General features: G+C 66.5%; 1 protein-coding gene across 1 annotated transcript; it reads left to right on the top strand.

Annotated features, from left to right (window-relative positions):
* Positions 1–4298: 4298 nt before the first annotated feature.
* SIK1 (salt inducible kinase 1) lies at positions 4299–15607 on the top strand. The gene is made up of 14 exons (XM_058296302.2): positions 4299–4422; positions 4713–4884; positions 5345–5461; positions 7587–7650; positions 7763–7924; positions 8038–8162; positions 9667–9790; positions 10206–10420; positions 10584–10727; positions 10816–10926; positions 11015–11231; positions 11726–12001; positions 12511–12742; positions 13023–15607. The coding sequence occupies exons 2-14, from the start codon at positions 4729–4731 to the stop codon at positions 13387–13389; spliced, it is 2310 nt and encodes a 769-aa protein (XP_058152285.1). The 5' UTR covers positions 4299–4422; positions 4713–4728; the 3' UTR covers positions 13390–15607.
* Positions 15608–17449: the final 1842 nt, after the last annotated feature.

The raw sequence follows: 17449 nt of genomic DNA, 5'->3' as shown, positions 1-17449 counted from the left end.
AGGACCGCCCCTCATCTTGTTCTGACCGGGGCCCGGCCTGGAGCCCTGGGGTCCCACAGCCAGCAGCCCCTCCCTGGAACCTGCCCAGCCTTGCCCCAGCCCCGCTTGGCCAGCCAGGTGGTGAGATCTCGGGCCAAGAGCTCGGCCTTTCCGAGCCGCAGGCCCCGAGCCCGTGGACATCCTTTTTCTCTGCCCAGCCCCCTCCTTCCCCAGCTCCGAGTCCACAGTGCCCGGCCCTGGTGGGCACCCCAAAGGGCCCAAGGTGCTGGGTGCTCCCACCAAACCGGCCATTCTGCTCCCGGCTGCCTTCCTGCCCCTCTGCCTCCCCCGAGCTCAGGTTTGGGGTGGGGGAGAGGAGGAGAAAGGCCTCCCCCACCTGCCCTGGGGTGGGAACAGAAGGCGGCACATCCAGGCCCCTGCCTGCCCCGGGCACCCCCAGTGTGTCCTTCGTCCACTCTCACTGCAGTGGACGTCCCCAAACGCTGCTCCCGCGGCAGGTGCTTGAGGTCTCTCGGCCGCAGCCCGACGGCCCCCGAGCTGCTGGCCCCACCGCTGCGCCCCTCCTGGGACGTGCGTCTCTTCACCTGCTGGCGTGAACCGGCCATGGGCACTGTGTCCGCGCTCGGGCCTGGCGCCGCTCTCGCAGATAGAAACCCGCATACTTCCGGACAGAGTGAATCCTTTCTAAAGAGAGAGTCTTCAGTGCTCAGCAGGGACCCGGGGATGAGGGAACCAAGAGCCCCACGGAGACGCCGGCGGCCTCCCAGAGGTGGAGCGGAGTGGTCAGGGGTGCAGGCGGCCAAAGGCCCGTCGGGGCTCAGGCTGCTCGAGCGTCAGGCACACCCACCAGCCACGCCTATGGCTCCCGGCAGAGACGGGAACGCGGAAGCCGGGAAGGCTAGCTTGGAAGCTGGTCCACGACAGGCGCGTTTCCGCCGCTGCGCTCCTGAGCCTAAGGTCGGGATTCGGCTCTGCCTGCCCCGTGACACCGGCAGGCCCCAAGACCCCCTCCTGCTCCTGCTGCCCCGGGGACAGGCAGTGGGCGAGGGCCTGGCTGGCCCTGCGGCCTCCCTGGGCCGGCGAGGTGGCCGGCCACGGACCACGGGCCCATGCGGCAGGGATTCTTGACCCTGCCAGAGTCACGCAACGGGGCGAGACGTGTGCCCAAGGTGCGACGGTGCAGGGGGTGACGGCCTCTGTGGTGGCAGGGGTTGAACTGTGTCCCCCCAAAAGCCACCTCCAAGTCGTAGCCCCAGGCCCTGGAAGGTGACCTCGTTTGGAGATGGGGGTCTCTGAAGATGTGACGACTTGAAACCTAGAGCAGGCTGTCCTCACGGGAGAGGAAGGCCAGCTGCAGACATGGGTCCACGGAGGATGAGGCCACGCGGGAACGGAGGAGGCCGAGCCTGGCGGGGGCGACTGCAAGCCCAGGAGTGCGAGGACCGCGGCCCCGCCGGAAGCTGGAGGTGGCAGCAAGGGACCCTCCCCCGGGGCTTGGGCGGGAGGCACCTGCGGCCCCTCGGTCCTGGATTGCAGGCCTGCAGAAGCCACGAGAGACCCCCCGTCCGCGGTGGCTTGTTTCGGCAGCCCTTGGGGACTGAGGCGCTGGCTGAGAAGCTGGCGGCGTCTCGGGGAGACCCGGGCCCCCTGAGAGGGGCTGGCACTCTCCTCCTCAGGCCGTGCCCAGCTCTCCCTCTACGACAGGAGGCAAAAGAGCCCGAGGCCCGCGTCGGCCACGTGTAGTTTCCGACGTCTGAAATTGTCGGGCCTGGGCCCCAGGAAAGCACAGAATAAGGCAAGCAAGGCCAGGGGGACCGGGCAGGGCCTTCGGAGTGGGAGCAGAGCTTCCGGCAGGCAGGGGGGCCCTGGGCCTCTCCGGCTGTCGCAGGAAAAGCCATCTGGAGAGGACTGCCCCACGCAATCAACCCTGAGACCTCAGGGACCCGCGCGGGCTCGCCGCCTGTGCCCGCGCCCCGGCGCTCCGCTACCTGGCTTTGCTGGTTTATCTGGAGAGCTTTAGGGCAGGCGTGCGCCGGGCCTCCGGGTGCCCGTGCAGGCATGTGGGAATATCAAAGTCACACGCTTCCTGTCCCCGGGGTTTCCCATCTGGGGCTCCAGAAACAATCAAGTGGATTCCGGAAACATTACAGCGATGAGGCGGGCGGGGCAGCTCCAAATGGAAAGGAAAGCTGACGCGCCTCCCCCCAGCCCCCCCAGCCCTGGAGACGCGGTGTACTTCTTCCGTGACTTCAGAGAAAGAATTCCCGCAATGGGCAGACACACGCTGTGCAGTGTTTTCTCAAGTGCACAACACAGGGGGACGGCTAGAACATGGGATCGAGGGTTCTGGAAGGAAATACAGCCCCAGAGGCCGAGGTCCCAGAGCAGACAGGCCAAGACCCTCAAGGGCCCCCGGCCGGGCGCACAGAGGAGCCGAGAGCACGCCAGGAGGAAGTGCCCCTGGGGGCAGGTGACGGCCATCTGAGGTCAGGCCTTTTCCCGGGAAGGGCACTTCCTCCGGCCAAGGAGGCCTCTGCTGGCCCGGGGCCGTGGGGGGCCGGGAGCACGGGCGCCGGGCACCCCGGGGGCCAGGGGCCCTCCCTGGGCAGACAGCTGCTGCTCTTTGGCTGGCAGGTTCCCTCGGTGCCCGCAAACTAGGACCTTTGGGAAGACGGCAGATCTGCAGCTGGGGGGGAGGTGGGGCAGGGTCCCGCTCCCCGGGGGCTGCATTTTGACTCCTGGGGAAAGATTGGGTCCCAGCACGGGGGGTGGAGCTGAGCAGGGAGCCTGCTCAGGCCCCCGGCTCCTTCACCTGGACTCGGTGGGTGCTCACAGGGACCGGCGCGCTGGGCCGCCCAGCAGGGCAGGGAAGCAGTTGTAAATCGCTCAGCTGGAAGGAACTAAAAATATTCCTCCAGGTTTTCTCCGTGTGTATAAACCTCGGACAAAGAGCGCAGGTGCTTTTTAAAGATGCAGGAAAACTTTCGGGGACCTGAGTGTCCTTGAAAGTCCTTTCAAAACCAACAGACCCACAAGTACCCCCCGGGGCAGGGACTGGGGAGAGTGGTCAGGCTCAGACTGGGCATCAGAAGCTCTTCCTTCCTGGGGGGGGCCCTGCACAGGCCGCAGGCTCCCCCCCCCAGGCCAGCCCCAAGGGTAAGGGCACGCGGAAGCTACCCCCTGCCTTTTCAAGGTTCTCGCCCAGCTCGCCTGCCCTCTCTAGAGCAATGTTTTTGTTTAACACCAGGAAAAATGATTCTGGGTGTCACCGGCTGAAGCCGCGCCCCAGCCCTGAACCCCTGTGCTGGGAAGGTGACCTCCCGTGGAACCTGAAGATGTGAAGGTCAGGGTGAAGATGGAGCAGGGTGGCCCTGACCCATTGGCCGGGGGTCCTTACCCGGCTCCTCTGACCGAGGTTGGGGGCGCGGAAAAGGAAGGCGCGTTCCCTGGGAGGCCCCCCCATGGGGCTAAGGGCGACCGACTGGAGGGCACGAGCCCCGACCCACCCTAGCAGGCTGGCCTGGGGCGGGTCCCCAGAAGGCGCTGGCCATGTCCTGGGCTTCCGTGTCCCACTTGCTGGACATGTGAAGAATGTTACAGAAGTAAAGCACCTGGGGCCGCTGAGCCCAAGACCGGGGAGCGGCGGTGGGGCGGCCGGCACGCGACCCCCGCCCGCACGGGCCCGCGCGCGGCCCAGGGAGGGTCCTGCGGCGGGTTCCGCGCCCACGGCCGTTCCACTCGGGGACCCGCGCGCCCGCGCCACAGCCCAGGCGCTGGCGGGGACTGCTCGGCCGGGTCCTTCCAGGGCGGGGGCCGCAGGGTCGGCGGGAACGCGCACGAAGCGCGCCCTCCCCGCCGCGCGCTCCGCCCCCTGGGGGAGGCCCACGCGCGGGCTCGCCGCGGGGAAGACGCGGCGGCCAAGGGGTTAAGGGCCTGCAGCGCCCGACGCGCCCGGCAGAGGGCGACGCGCCGGCCGCACGCGGGCGGGCCCCTGACGTCACCGGGCCGCGGTCGCCAGGGCGACGGCCCCATCAGCGCGCGCGTCAGAGCCGCCCGTCTCTTGGCAACGGCCCGATCTCCCGCTCGCCCTCCGCCTGGCGCTCGGCCGCGCGTCGCGCTGGCGTCAAAGCGACGTCAATGGGGCGGCCGCGCTCCGGCGGGCGGGGGCGGGGCCGGGGGCGGGGCCTGGCGGCGGGGCGGGGCCGGGGCGGGCCGGGGGCGGGGCCTGGCGGGGCCGCTCCGCGTGCGGCCGCGCCGGGGCTCAGAGCTGACATGCGGCGGCGGCGGCCGGGGCGGCGGCAGCAGCGAGGGCAGCGGCGGGAGCGGCGCGGGCCGCGGGGCGCCGGGGCCGAGCGGGCGGGCTAGGGCTTCCCGGGCAGCGCGCTGCGAGCCTCCGGCCGGCGGGCCCGCCAGGGCGGCGAGGTGAGGGGGGCGCCCCGGAGCCGGGGGTGGGGGTCTCCGCGGGCGTGGGGGTGGGGGGGGGGGCGCGGCCTCCGCCGGCCGATCGGGACCCCGCGGCCCGCAGGTAGGCGCGCCGGGGGGGGGGCGCCCCTTTGTTGCGGGCGGGCGGCGGGAGCGGGTCTGCGCGCCCCCCCCACCCCGAGTGGGCCGGGGGGAGCCGAGCGCGGGCGGCGGGGGCGGGTCTGCGCCCCAGGGGTCCCCGGCGGGGGGCGCGGCTGCGCGGGCGGGGTCTGAGGTCGCGCTGCCCGCAGGTGCGGCCGCCGCGCCATGGTGATCATGTCGGAGCTGAGCCCGGCCCCCGCGCGCGCCGGCCCGGGGGCGCACAAGCCCCTCCGCGTGGGCTTCTACGACATCGAGCGGACCCTGGGCAAAGGCAACTTCGCCGTGGTGAAGCTGGCCCGGCATCGAGTCACCAAGACCCAGGTGCGCGGCCCGGCGGGGACCCGGGGGGACCCCACGGCGCCCCCGGGTGGGGCGAGCGCGCGGCGCGGGGCGCGGGGCCTCGCTGTGCCGGGCCCGCCGGTTCCCCGTCTCCGTCCTCAACGCTGGCGCTTTCTGTTTGGGAGAGAAAGAAAGCCCTTTCGTTTCTGTTTCTGCGTAATCTGTACAGATAGCGAGGGGACACCGACCAGAAAACAGGCATGCCGCGCGGGCGCGTTCAGAGTTCACGCCCCAGCCAGTGATTCTGCAAATACTGAAGACCCTGTTCAACTTTGCCTGTGTTACTATCAGTGGTTACTTTGGTTATTTTTCCCCCCAGCGTTTTGTGACCTTTTGGGGGACATAATGCGTTTTAGGAGTTAAGCTGCAAACATGAAAGGTGTAGATTAGATTGAGGTTTTTCATCTCTAAACAAAATACTTTCTCTTTTTAAAACCTGTAGGTTGCAATAAAGATCATCGATAAAACGAGATTGGATCCAAGCAATTTGGAGAAAATATACCGAGAGGTTCAGATTATGAAGCTCTTGAATCACCCTCACATCATAAAGCTTTATCAGGTAAGGGCTCCGGGCTCCCTTTCACTCTTCATTCTGGGAAGTGCATTTTCTTTTATCTTCAGTCAAATAAGTCTGCAGGTTCTGGAGGTTGCCCTTTGCTGGGTGTGGGAGGGAGGAAGCGGGGGAGTTGGGGAGTTGTTCACGCAAGGCAAATAAATTGATTTTCATAAGCTATGCACATACATTTACAATTATTTTCTTTCTTTTGGATCCTGACTAAGATCTGTTTCGTTAACATTTTGTTTAGTTTTGCAGTTCGTTCTAGCTTTAAACACGCAGAGGTTGGCTGTTATATTTACTGTCCTGTGGAAACAACCAGCCAGATCCACAGTACCAGCACAGGTCAAGCATTCAGTATAAAAGGACAAATTTTAATCGAAACTGGCAACTTCCCCCTTTTGCAGATAATCATTAAACTTTAAGACCAGCCACTTTCATGCGTTTTCGTTAACTTATCTTTGCGAAGGCGGCAGTGAGTGTTTGTCTTCCCCGTTGAGTCTAAAGTGGAGAGAGAGAGCGCCTGCCCTGCTCAGAGCACCGGGGTTGTAATTTAATCCACGGAAGGAACACGCCCCACGCTGTCCTCCTGGTGGCTTGTTCTGGGACTTTATTTCTGTTGTCGTGTGGAAACTAGTGAAGGATATCTCTGGGAAATCAGAACGAAATCAATTAGGACAGCAAAGCCATCTCTTGGTCAGCCTTCCCTCCCAGTAATAAACGACCACTTTTGCAAACGTCAGGTCAAGTCTCCTTGCAGAAAAATGCATTCTTTGCAAGTTCTCAGTAGTTTGTTCAGCTGTGCTGGGTGCAAGTTCCTCCTGGTTCTCAGCTCAGAGGAGCGGGGATGGGCTGATGGGTGGGTGCCTCCATTGGCAAGACTGGGTGGGAAATGTGGAAGGAGAACGAATTCCTGCTGATTAAAAGGTGGACAAGCTTGGCGACCAGATGACGTGTCTTTAGGACAGGACTCACGTGGCCCTTGGGGTGTGCGTCCTGTTTCTGTCGTTGTTTTGGGGGGTGCGGCTGCACAGCTGCATGCCCACCGTGGGCTCCCTCGGTGGCGAGGGCTGCCCGTGCCAGGGGGGTGTGCCCTACGCATCTCTCCGGAGCGGGCTGCGTGGCGAGCAGTTTCGGCTGCGTCTTCCTTTCCCCCTCCCTTTCCCCTGCTTTGCTCACGGTGTGGAATTAGTGCTGTGAACTAATTGAGTGCCCCTGTGACCAATTTCAGAGGCCTCGTCTGCGGTGGGCTTCCTTCCTGCTGGGTGACCCCTTGCTGGCGGCACCCTGCTGGGGCACTCCCTGCAGGATGCCTTTACCCTTACTTCTTCCCTTTTTTGTCCCTCTACCAGGCATTTGGGTGCAGGGACAGTTAAAATTCCACCTGGCTGTACCAGGTTCACTTTTCTTGCGGTGCAGGACTCAAAGCAGCTGTCTTTTAAAGTTTCTTCTTGAAGAACTATATTTTGAACCCTACAGACTTCTTTTTCTATGAGAACGTATCATGTTTCTCTCTGTGCAAAAGTTGTTTCCAGACATCCCTGCACGTCTGTTTTGTCTTGCTTCTTCGTCAGTCACGTTCACTTAAATTTTTCCATGGTAAACAGCATTCTTGATCACTCAGGGCTCTTCCAGGGTAGGGTGTGTGCCGACACACGCTGAGTAACGCGTGGTACGCGCGCTCACCTGGCCCAGCCGTCTTCTGCAGCCTCATTTATCGTGTCAATAAAACAAGTTGGAACAGGGTATTTGCTATCTATTATTCAGCGTGTTCTGGCTGCAGGTACCAGCTCGAATAGTCTGTTACCTGCTCGGCGGCCGAAAGCAAGGCCAAGAGGGCTGAGGCAGCCCGAGGTCAATACCGCCAGGCGAAGGGCTTCTAATCAGTTCAGACCCTGCTCAGAGCAGAAATGTGTCAAGATCAGCAGGCTGGCGCGGTTTACCGCCCGCGTTCTGAAGGGGAAGCTCCTTATCTGTTTCTTTGCTGCAGAAGTTTTACTTTCCTTTTTCAAAGGACGAGGGCACCCGTCCTCCAGTGGCTCAAAGTTGCCAGGTTTTGAGGGTGTCACTTCTGCCCTTGGCGTGCTCCCTTCCCGCCACAGTAAACGCTGGGTGCTTCTTGTTGCAGGTTATGGAGACAAAGGATATGCTTTACATTGTCACCGAATTTGCCCAGAATGGGGAAATGTTTGGTAAGTCGCACTCCTTCCTGACACCTGCTAAGGACGCCCGGCCTTAGCGGGTCAGGGCCTGCATCTCCGGCTCGGGGACTCTCGGACTCAGCTCTGCTCTGTCCCTCCCCAGACTACCTGACGTCCAACGGGCACCTGAGCGAGGACGAGGCGCGCGAGAAGTTCTGGCAGATCCTGTCGGCCGTGGAGTACTGCCACAGCCACCACATCGTGCACCGCGACCTCAAGACGGAGAACCTGCTGCTGGGCAGCTCCATGGACATCAAGCTGGCAGGCACGGAGGCTGCCGGGGGCGGCGGGCGGCTCCCGGGCACCCCCTGCGCCTCTGCGAGGGCCGCGCGCACGCTTTCCCGCGTGACTTCATCCGGCTGCTTCTCTTGCGTGCAGATTTTGGATTTGGGAACTTCTACAAGTCAGGGGAGCCTCTCTCCACGTGGTGCGGGAGCCCCCCCTATGCGGCCCCGGAGGTTTTTGAGGGGAAGGAGTACGAAGGCCCCCAGCTGGACATCTGGGTGAGTGCTGGGTGCCCAGAGTGCACGTGTGGCCCCGCCCCGGGCCCTGCTCACGCGCCTCCGTCCCCGGGCGGGCCCCTGTGCTCACGGGGCCGTCCCTGTGTCCCCGGGCCCCCGTGTGCTCATAGCGCCTCTATCCCAGGTGGTCCCCACCTGCTTGCAGCGCCTCTGTCCCCGTGTCCCTGTGCTCACGGTGCCTCTGTCCCCGTGCCCCTGTGCTCACAGCACCTCTGTCCCCGTGCCCCTGTGCTCGTGGCGCCTCTGTCCCCGTGTCCCTGTGCTCACGGCGCCTCTGTCCCCGTGCCCCTGTGCTCACAGCACCTCTGTCCCCGTGCCCCGTGCTCGTGGCGCCTCTGTCCCCGTGTCCCTGTGCTCACGGCGCCTCTGTCCCCGTGCCCCTGTGCTCACAGCACCTCTGTCCCCGTGCCCCGTGCTCGTGGCGCCTCTGTCCCCTTGCCCCTGTGCTCGTGGCGCCTCTGTCCCCTTGCCCCTGTGCTCACAGCACCTCTGTCCCCGTGCCCCTGTGCTCACAGCACCTCTGTCCCCGTGCCCCTGTGCTCGTGGCGCCTCTGTCCCCGTGCCCCTGTGCTCACAGCACCTCTGTCCCCGTGCCCCTGTGCTCATGGCGCCTCTGTCCCCTTGCCCCTGTGCTCACAGCACCTCTGTCCCCGTGCCCCTGTGCTCGTGGCGCCTCTGTCCCCGTGCCCCTGTGCTCACGGTGCCTCTGTCTCCCACCCCCTGTGCTCACGGCGCCTCTGTCCCTGTGTCCCTGTGCTCATGACGCCTCTGTCCCCGGGCCCCTGTGCTCACGGTGCCTCTTACCCTGGGCACCTGTGCTCAGGGTGCCTTTGTCCCATGTGCCTGTGCTCACAGCACCTCTGTCCTGTGTCCCTGTGCTCGCAGCGCCTCTGTCCCGTGTCCCTGTGCTCGCAGCACCTCTGTCCCATGTCCCTGTGCTCGCGGCGCCTCTGTCTCATGTCCCTGTGCTCACGGCGCCTCTGTCCCTGTGTCCCTGTGCTCATGGTGCCTCTGTCCCCGGGCCCCTGTGCTCAGGGTGCCTTTGTCCCGTGTCCCTGTGCTCACAGCACCTCTGTCCCGTGTCCCTGTGCTCGCAGTGCCTCTGTCCCCTGTCCCTGTGCTTGCAGCACCTCTGTCCCGTGTCCCTGTGCTTGCGGCGCCTCTGTCCCATGTCCCGGAGCTCACGGCGCCTCTGTCCCCGTGTCCCTGTGCTCGCGGCGCCTCTGTCCCCGTGTCCCTGTGCTCGCGGCGCCTCTGTCCCCGTGTCCCTGTGCTCGCGGCACCTCTGTCCCCGTGTCCCTGTGCTCACGGCACCTCTGTCCCCAGGCTCCAGTGCTCGCGGCACCTCTGTCCCCGTGTCCCCTTGCCCCTGTGCTCACGGCGCCTCTGTCCCCTTGCCCCTGTGCTCACGGCGCCTCTGTCCCCGGGCTCCTGTGCTCGTGCCTCTGTCCCGTGCCCCTATGCTCACGGCGCCGTCTTCCCACAGAGCCTCGGGGTCGTGCTCTATGTCCTCGTCTGCGGCTCGCTCCCCTTCGATGGGCCCAACCTGCCCACCCTGAGACAGCGGGTACTGGACGGCCGCTTCCGCATCCCCTTCTTCATGTCCCAAGGTGAGGCTCCGGGGGCTCCGGCCAGGCGTGGGGCTGCGGGCGCGGGCGGGGGCAGCTCTCCTGGAAGGCCGCCTGGCTCTGCAACTCCGACCTGCTGCTGTGGGGGTTTCCTAGAGGCCTGGGGGGCGCCCCAGCACCCTGCTCCCGTGCCCTTCCCTCCGTGGGTGTGTGCCCCGGGGGCTGGCGAGGGCTGGTCTGTGGGGCCCCCGCTCGGATTCCCCTGCTCGAGCTGGGGGCACCCGCGGGTCTGCCTGGCGGGCGCGGCGAAGCATCGGCGGGCCCCGTCCCCAGCCCGAGCTGGTCACTGCCCTCGGCCTCAGCCTCTGCCTGCCTGTAGTTCATCACGGGCAGGGGTGCCGGCCTCGCGCCACGGGCAGCCGGCGGGGGGCTCAGCGCGCCTCTTCTGACCCCCCAGACTGTGAGACGCTGATCCGCCGCATGCTGGTGGTGGACCCCGCCAAGCGCATCTCCATCGCCCAGATCAAGCAGCACCGGTGGATGCAGGCCGCGCCCGCCCCGTCGCAGGCCGCCTGCCCGCCGCAGGACTGCAGCTCCCCCCTGGGTGACTACGACGAGCAGGCGCTGGGCCTCATGCAGGCGCTGGGCATCGACAGGCAGAGGACCGTGGAGGTGAGCGCCCGCACGCGGGGACAGGGGCCCAGCAGCTCACCCCGCCGGCCCGACGGGATCGCCTCTGCGCGCGGGAGCGGGCCAGCGCTGGGAGAAGCGCCCGGGCCCTGCCCTGCGCCCTCCCCTGCCTGCCTCGGCGTGACCCCCAGCTTCTCTCTCCCAGTCTCTGCGGAACCACAGCTACAACCACTTCGCAGCCATCTATTACCTCCTGCTCGAGCGGCTCAAGGACCACCGGAGCGCGCAGCCCGCAGCCCGCCCCGGGCCAGCCCAGCGGCCCCGGAGCGCAGACCTCGGCGGCCTGGAGGTGAGGGCGCTCGGGCCCCCGGGGCTCGGCGGGGCGCCCCCTGGCCGGGCCTGCGTGCTGAGCCACGCCCTCCCCTCTACGCCCCCAGGTGCCCCTGGAAGGCCTCCCCGGCGACGCCCTGCGACCCCCGCTGCTAGCCCCGCAGGTGCGGGCCGCCCTGCCGGCCGACATGGACTGCGACCTCAGCGGCTCGCTCCAGGTGCGTTGGTGCGCTGTGCCCCGGCGGGGGGGGGGGGTCGGGGTCCCCGGCTCCCACCCAGGAGGTGACGGTGGGATTCCGCCCACAGCCCCTCTTCTTCGCCGTGGATGCCAACTGCAACGGAGTGTTCCGGCCCCGTCCCGTATCCCCCAGTGGCCTGCTGGACACGGCCATCTTCGAGGAGGCCGGGCAGGGGCAGGGCCCGGAGGAGGAGCCGCAGGCGCCCCCGTCCCTGCCCAGCGCGGCCGGCCGCAGGCACACGCTGGCCGGCGTCTCCAGCTGCTTCTCCCCGTGCGCCGCCCCCTGTAAGTGCCCCCGTGGGCAGGCCGTCTTCGGTCGAGGGCCATGACAACCTTGGCCTGGCCACCGGCCGCGTGGCAGGGTCTGTGGCGGAAGTCCTAGGGCTGCCCATGAGTTCCCGCCCCCGAGGCTGCGCAAAGCGCCGCCCCTTTAGCAGACAAGCCGGCATGGGCTCTCCCACCACCCTGGGCTGGAGGGAGGCAGGGCACAGGTCTCTCGCGTCCTGAGTTGGGAGCCCCGTGGCGTCCCCACATTCGCACCCCAGGGGCTTGCTGGCCTTTAGTGGCCTCAACTGGGTACAGGTGCCCCCTTTGGGGCAGGGGTGGAGGAGAACAGAGTAGGTGCCTCTCCCCTGGAGAAGGCGCAGCAGGCCTGCCCCCGTCCTCCGACACTCAGCGAAGCCCGAGGGCCTAATGGTGGACAGGGGCGGCGGGCAAGGGGCGGTGGGCAGGGGGCGGCGGCCTGGGCGTGGCCCTGAAGAGTGCCTTGCGCCCCCCAGGCGTCGTCGTGTCCGTGGCGGCCAGCCCTTCCGAGGGCACCAGCTCCGACAGCTGCCTGACCTGCTTGGCGAGCAACAGCACCCAGGGGCCGGGCGAGGGCCTGGCCGTGCCAGGGCTGGGGGGCGCCTGCTCCCCGCTGGGGCTGGCCTCGCCCTTCCTGGGCGCCCAGTCGGCCACGCCGGTGCTGCAGGCTCATGAGGCCCTGGGCGGGGCCGGCCTGCTGCCCGTCAGCTTCCAGGAGGGGCGCCGGGCCTCGGACACTTCACTCACGCAGGGTGAGTCCCCACCCGCTCCCCTTCCCCCGGGAGACACCCGCCCCCCGGGAGGACGTCCTCCGTCCTCGGCGGCGTCCAGCCGGGCGTGGGTGACGGCTCCGCCCAGGGCTCCGGGCAGCCAGGGGTCCCTGGGCACACGTGCTGCCCCAGCTGGCCCGTCCCCCGGGCTCCGGAGGCTAGAGGTGGGAGGGTCCTCAGCAGAGCACCCCCACCCAGCCGCCAGCTCCCCTGCTGCCCCCGAACCTCCTTCCCAGCTTCCCAGTGACCCCCCGGCCTGGGCACGGCGTGTGCCCAGACGCCAGCAGGCCCAGGATGCACCCTGCTGCCCAGACCCCGGGGGGCTGGCACCAGGGAGTGCCGTGGCCCTTTGGGAAGACGTGGGCGTCCTTTCGTCCCACCCGGCTTGCGCTCCGTCCCTTCCTCGCCTCCCCCGAGGCCGGGCACCCCTGCCAGCGCGGGCCAGCGAGCGGGGCTGGGTCAGCTGTGCCAAGCCCCCCGTTTCCCCCCAGGACTGAAGGCCTTCCGCCAGCAGCTGAGGAAGCATGCACGGGCCAAGGGGTTCCTGGGGCTCAACAAGATCAAGGGCCTGGCCCGCCAGGTGTGCCCGCCCCCCGCCAGCCGGGCACCCAGGGCCGGCCTGAGCGCCTTCCCGCCCCCGCCGCAGAGCTCGTGCCCGTACGGCGGGGTCGCCGGCGCCCGGGAGGGCCGGAGCCTGCTGGAAGAGGTGCTGCAGCAGCAGAGGTAGGCGGCCGCGCCGCGTCCCGGCACCGTCCCCGCCCCCGCGTCCGCCCAGGCGCCCGGCACCGGCCTGTGCGCCTCCCTGCCCAAGTCTGGGGGTCGGCGGGTCTAGGGGCAGGACTGGGGTCCTGTTAGCCTGGTGATGGGACGGCCTGTTGCCCGGGGGTCCCCATGGTCGCCCCCCCCGCCGCAGCGCGCCTGTCCGCCCCAACAGCGGGCGCGGTCCTTAAGCCGGGAGGGAGCGCGGGGCGCCGCCCTGATGCCCTCTCCCACGCCCTGCCAGGTTGCTCCAGCTCCAGCACCCGACGGCGGCCCCACCCAGCGGCCTGCAGGCTCCCCACGGCCTGGCCCCCCGCGACGGCCCCGGGGCCCCCCGGCTCGCCGGCGCCCTGCTGGCGGCGGGGCCCCACGCGCTCCTGCAGACGCAGCTGCTCCCGGCCAGCGCCTCCCCGGTGGCCTCGGCGGCCCAGCTCCTGGACGCCCAGCTGCGCATCAGCGGCCACGTGGCGGCCCTCCCCGCCGCCGTGCCCCCGCCGCCCCGCTTCGCCCTGCTGTCCCCCAGCTTCCTGCCCCCGGGGCTGCCGCCAGGGGACTGCGAGATGGAGGACCTGAGCGCCTGCTCGCGGGGCACCTTCGTGCTGGTGCAGTGAGGACCCTTGAGCCTCCTGCCGCCTGACCTCCGCGCCGCGGGACCTGCAAGCCATGGGACCCCCGAGCCACGGGGACCTCGGCTCCAGCCGCTGGGACCTCGGTGCCACGAGGCTGCGTCGGCTCGGCCCGTGGGGCCCTTCGGGTGCCCTGGGCCCCCGGCCTGGCCCCCCGGCCTCAGCCCTCCGCCCTCCGGCCCCGGCGTGGGCCGACTGCCCCTTCGAAGCAATAATCTCAGAGGATGTGAAGACGTTTCGGACTCAAAGCCAATAACTCTCTAGAAGCGCAACAAGCAATACCTTCGGGGTTGGGGCGTGTTCGTTCGTCGTTGGTTTGTTTTGTTACCCTTTTCTTTGCACTGAACGAGAGCTAGAGATCGAAACCTTGGGAGGGAGGCGAAGCGGTCGAGGGGCAGGCGGGTGGAAGGGGGAGCAGGGGCCGGGCAGGCGAGGCGCCCTCCCGTGCGGACGCGGCGGAGCGCGGTGGGCGCCTCGGCGGGCCAGGGCCCAGGGCCCCCCCCACAGTTACCTCTGCCGCCGCCGCGCCCGCCGCGCCTCCCGCGCCGCGTGCGTGCGCGTGTTGATCGGTGTTTTCCTCTAAGTCATCAGTCTCCACTTCCCGAAACGTTCGTCTTTTAAATGGAAACTGTGAACTCCCTGCTTTATGTTTTGGCTTTTACAAAGCTCCGATGGCCCCGGAGAAGAGAACTGACAAGTCCTTGGAATTTTTTCTCCCTTGAAAAGCAGAACCCAGAGTCAAGTTTTTGTGTTTTTTTTTTCCCCCCAACAAAGAGTTTTATAAACCGCTCGAGCATCAGCGTTCAAGGATTCTTCAGAGGACGTTCAAGAACGGGGACAGTGGGTGGGGCCGGGGGCGGCCGCCAGGGGCCCGGAAGCGCTTTCCTCCGTCGCCCGCCGAGACCCCGTGCCTGCGAGGGAGCCGGAGGAGAAATTTTTTCTTGCTGCACGTTTTTTTCCTGCTGCTAAGTACATTTTTATGCATTTCAGCATCAGGGTCCCAAAGGAACAACCGACCCAGGGGCGGCACGGGCAGTCGCGTGCCCGCCGTGCCCGTCCCGGAGGACTGGGTGAGGCCGCGCAGCACCCCCGGGCCCGGGCCCCCCGCCCCAGCCCGCCAACCGGCGCAGCCCGGCGCGGGGCGGGCTCTGGGCGTCTGGCTTTTGTTCAAGGAGAAGGAAACGCGATGCTTAGGTCGGTGTTCTAAAGCCCTTTTCCTTTTTCGCAAAGTACTTTATATTCATAGGATACGGATAGACACTACCTATTTTTTATACTTTTACTACACTTTTGTGTTTCTGGCTTAAACTTCCCCCCCGGATGACGCCGAGGGAAGTTCCCACTGGCACCCGCCGAACCGTCAGGCAGCCCCGGGACCGCGCCCAGGGCCAGGCAGCGGGGGCGGCGCGGGCGCCTGCACGCGGGGCCCCGGCCGCTCCGCGCCTCGGGGGGATTGAGGAAAATTGCTGCTTCACACTCGGGGTCCATCCAGGGTCCCCACCCCACCGTCCCCTAACCCAGGTGCCTTCAGCTCCTTTTGGCTCCTCACACCGGCAGTATTAAACAAAGGTGATCAAGAGAGGGGCGAGGCGGGGAAGCTGGCGTGTCCCTCGCCACCGCCCACCGCCGCAGCCGGGGGACCCGCTGCCCCCCGCGGACACGGCGCCCACACCCCCTGCTCGAGCGCAGAGAACTCCCTGGGCTGGGGCTGGGAACAGGCCCCCCCGGGGGCAGCCGGGGCCCTGGTCTGCGTTGTCAGAGGGAGCGCAGCTGGCTCCAGCCCGGAGCGTCGATTCCCCTTTCCAGAACAACTCCTGTTCCAGCGCCGTGGATCGAAGGCCTCAGAAACCTCTGCGTGCAACGACGAGCACTTTACTTTTGTGGTATTTTTTTGTTTCCTTTTCTCATTGCTGTAGAACCTCTCGGAGGGTGGGAAAGTCGTGTTTTCGTCTCTTCTCTTTTTTTTTAAGTGCGTGATGTGTGTTTTGTCCGTTTCCTGACGGTTCCACAGGCCATGACGCAATAGCTCTGTAAAGACACTACGTGGTCAGGTTCAGATGTATATAGTGTTGCTGTTGTTTTTTTTTTTTACCATAACTGAGTTAATTATTTTGTTTCTTACGTTCAAATGAGATGTATGCCATGTGATTCGTCGATGTGTGTTTTTTTATTTAATATTTAAATAAAACATTTTGGGGGAAAAGCCTTGGTGTCTGTCCTGGGTCCGTCAGTGTGGGGGCCCCTCGCTGCACGCTGCCCGGCTAATGCCGCGCCCTGGCTCACAGGGTGCTCGGGTCTCAAGGAAGGGCCGCCCCCCACACCCTGCCGGGGCCCCGCCGTGCTGACACCCCTCCGGGGAGGAAGGGGCCGGGGCCGATCGCCCGGCTCTGGGTGCTTCTCTCTCCGGAACGTTCCCTGGGTCCACTGATCAGGCCCTCGCGAGGGACCCCCCAGCAGCCGCGTTCCAGCCCCGCGGGTCGGCTTTGGCTCCCTCTGGCACCTGGGCAGGCGAGGCCACAAAGTGCCAAGGTTCGTGCTCGTTTTGGTTCCCGGCCAGGGTCTCGCAAAATGATTCTTCTAAGGGGGGGGTGCAAGTGAGTGGACGGGGGCTTCCAGGGGGCGAGCTGGGCTGGGAGTGGGGCTGGGTGACGTGTGAGCAGGGGATCCAGGGACAGAAGGGTGGAAGGAGCCGTTGGTGGCACGCAGGACGTGTCTCTGTCGAACGGAATTACGGCCTGTTAAACCTTACTTCAGTGGTGGAGCCTCCGGAAGCTTCCGGAAGCCTCTGGAAGCCTCCGGAAGCCTCTGGAAGCCTGCTCTGTGATGGCTCTGACGTCGTTGGCCAGGACCTGGGGTGCTGGCACGGAGCCCCAAGGCTGTCGGGAGGGGCCTCGGAGCGGACCTCCCGGTCTGCCGGGTCGTGTGGGCGGCTCAGCTGCTCCCCTCAGAACCCTGTCTAAGCTTTTCAATGGCCGGCTCCGGTTAACGGCGCCGTAGAGCCGCAGCCTGGGCCAGCTTGGGCGCCTGAAGGAAGCGCGAGGAGCCCCGGCGCAGCGCCCCTGCCGGGCACCCTGGCTGGGGGGGCCGGGCGCTGGCGCCTGGTGCTGTGGGCCGCCCCGTCCGGCTGCTCGCGGGCGGGCCGTGCTGAATGCGCGTGCTGCCGCGGGGGCCGTGGCGGGGGTGCCGCGGGGGCCGTGGAGGGGGCGCCGCGGGTGGGCGGGCTGCGGGAAGGTGGAGGCTCCTATGCTGGCAGGAACTCAAGCAAGATCTTGTGTCGGCACCTCTGGATGTTTGGGGTCCACGTTTGTGTCGTGCTCGTTACCTCGACGTGCGTGTACCTGGACTCCCCGAGGGACGGGGCTCCGTGGGGGGACAGGCGGGTGTCACTGGGAGGACAGCGAGGGTGGGAGGGAGAGGAGAGGGAGAGAAGAGAGGGAGGGAGAGAGGGAGAGAGAGAGGAAGAGAAGAGAGGGAAAGAGAAGGGTAGAAAAGGGAGGGAGGGAGAGAACCTGGGGAGGAGGAGAGCGGAGGGGAGGAGAAAGGGTGGGAGGGAGAGAAAGACAAAAAGACAGGGGGGGCGGCGTGCTCCTCACCTCAAGCTCCTGGTTTCGTGTGACTCCCCCTCCAGTGACTGTCGTCCCACCCTGGGATGTGGCTTCTGGTTCACGTGTCTGGATTTTCAAGCGTGGCTCTGCTCGCCCTCCGTCTCTGGAGAAGCCGTGGGGGGCGGGGGCACGGGGCGGCCAGGCCATGGGGTCCTCCTTCCGCTCCGAGGGCCCTCTCTTCCGAGCACTCACGCTCAGCCTCAGGAGGTGGCGTGGGGGACGGGGGGCGCTGGTCCCCCTGGCTGTGGTCCGATAGCCGTGAGACTCAACCAAGAGCTTTCCCTGGGGATGGGACCCCAGAAAAAAATGCACCCTGAAAGCCCCAACAAGACGGAGGCCCCGTTTACACAGGTAAAAGCACCTTTCTAAGCGGAGGGCTCCACGGCTCCCGACAGCCAGCAGGCTGTGTGGCCCCCGCAGGACCGAGCGGGGAGTGTTTT

Source organism: Dasypus novemcinctus, chromosome 4 (genome assembly GCF_030445035.2).
Source record: "Dasypus novemcinctus isolate mDasNov1 chromosome 4, mDasNov1.1.hap2, whole genome shotgun sequence".
Lineage (NCBI taxonomy): Eukaryota > Metazoa > Chordata > Mammalia > Cingulata > Dasypodidae > Dasypus > Dasypus novemcinctus.
The sequence above is the reverse complement of the archived record's forward strand: the minus strand, read 5'-3'. Positions and strand labels throughout refer to the sequence as shown.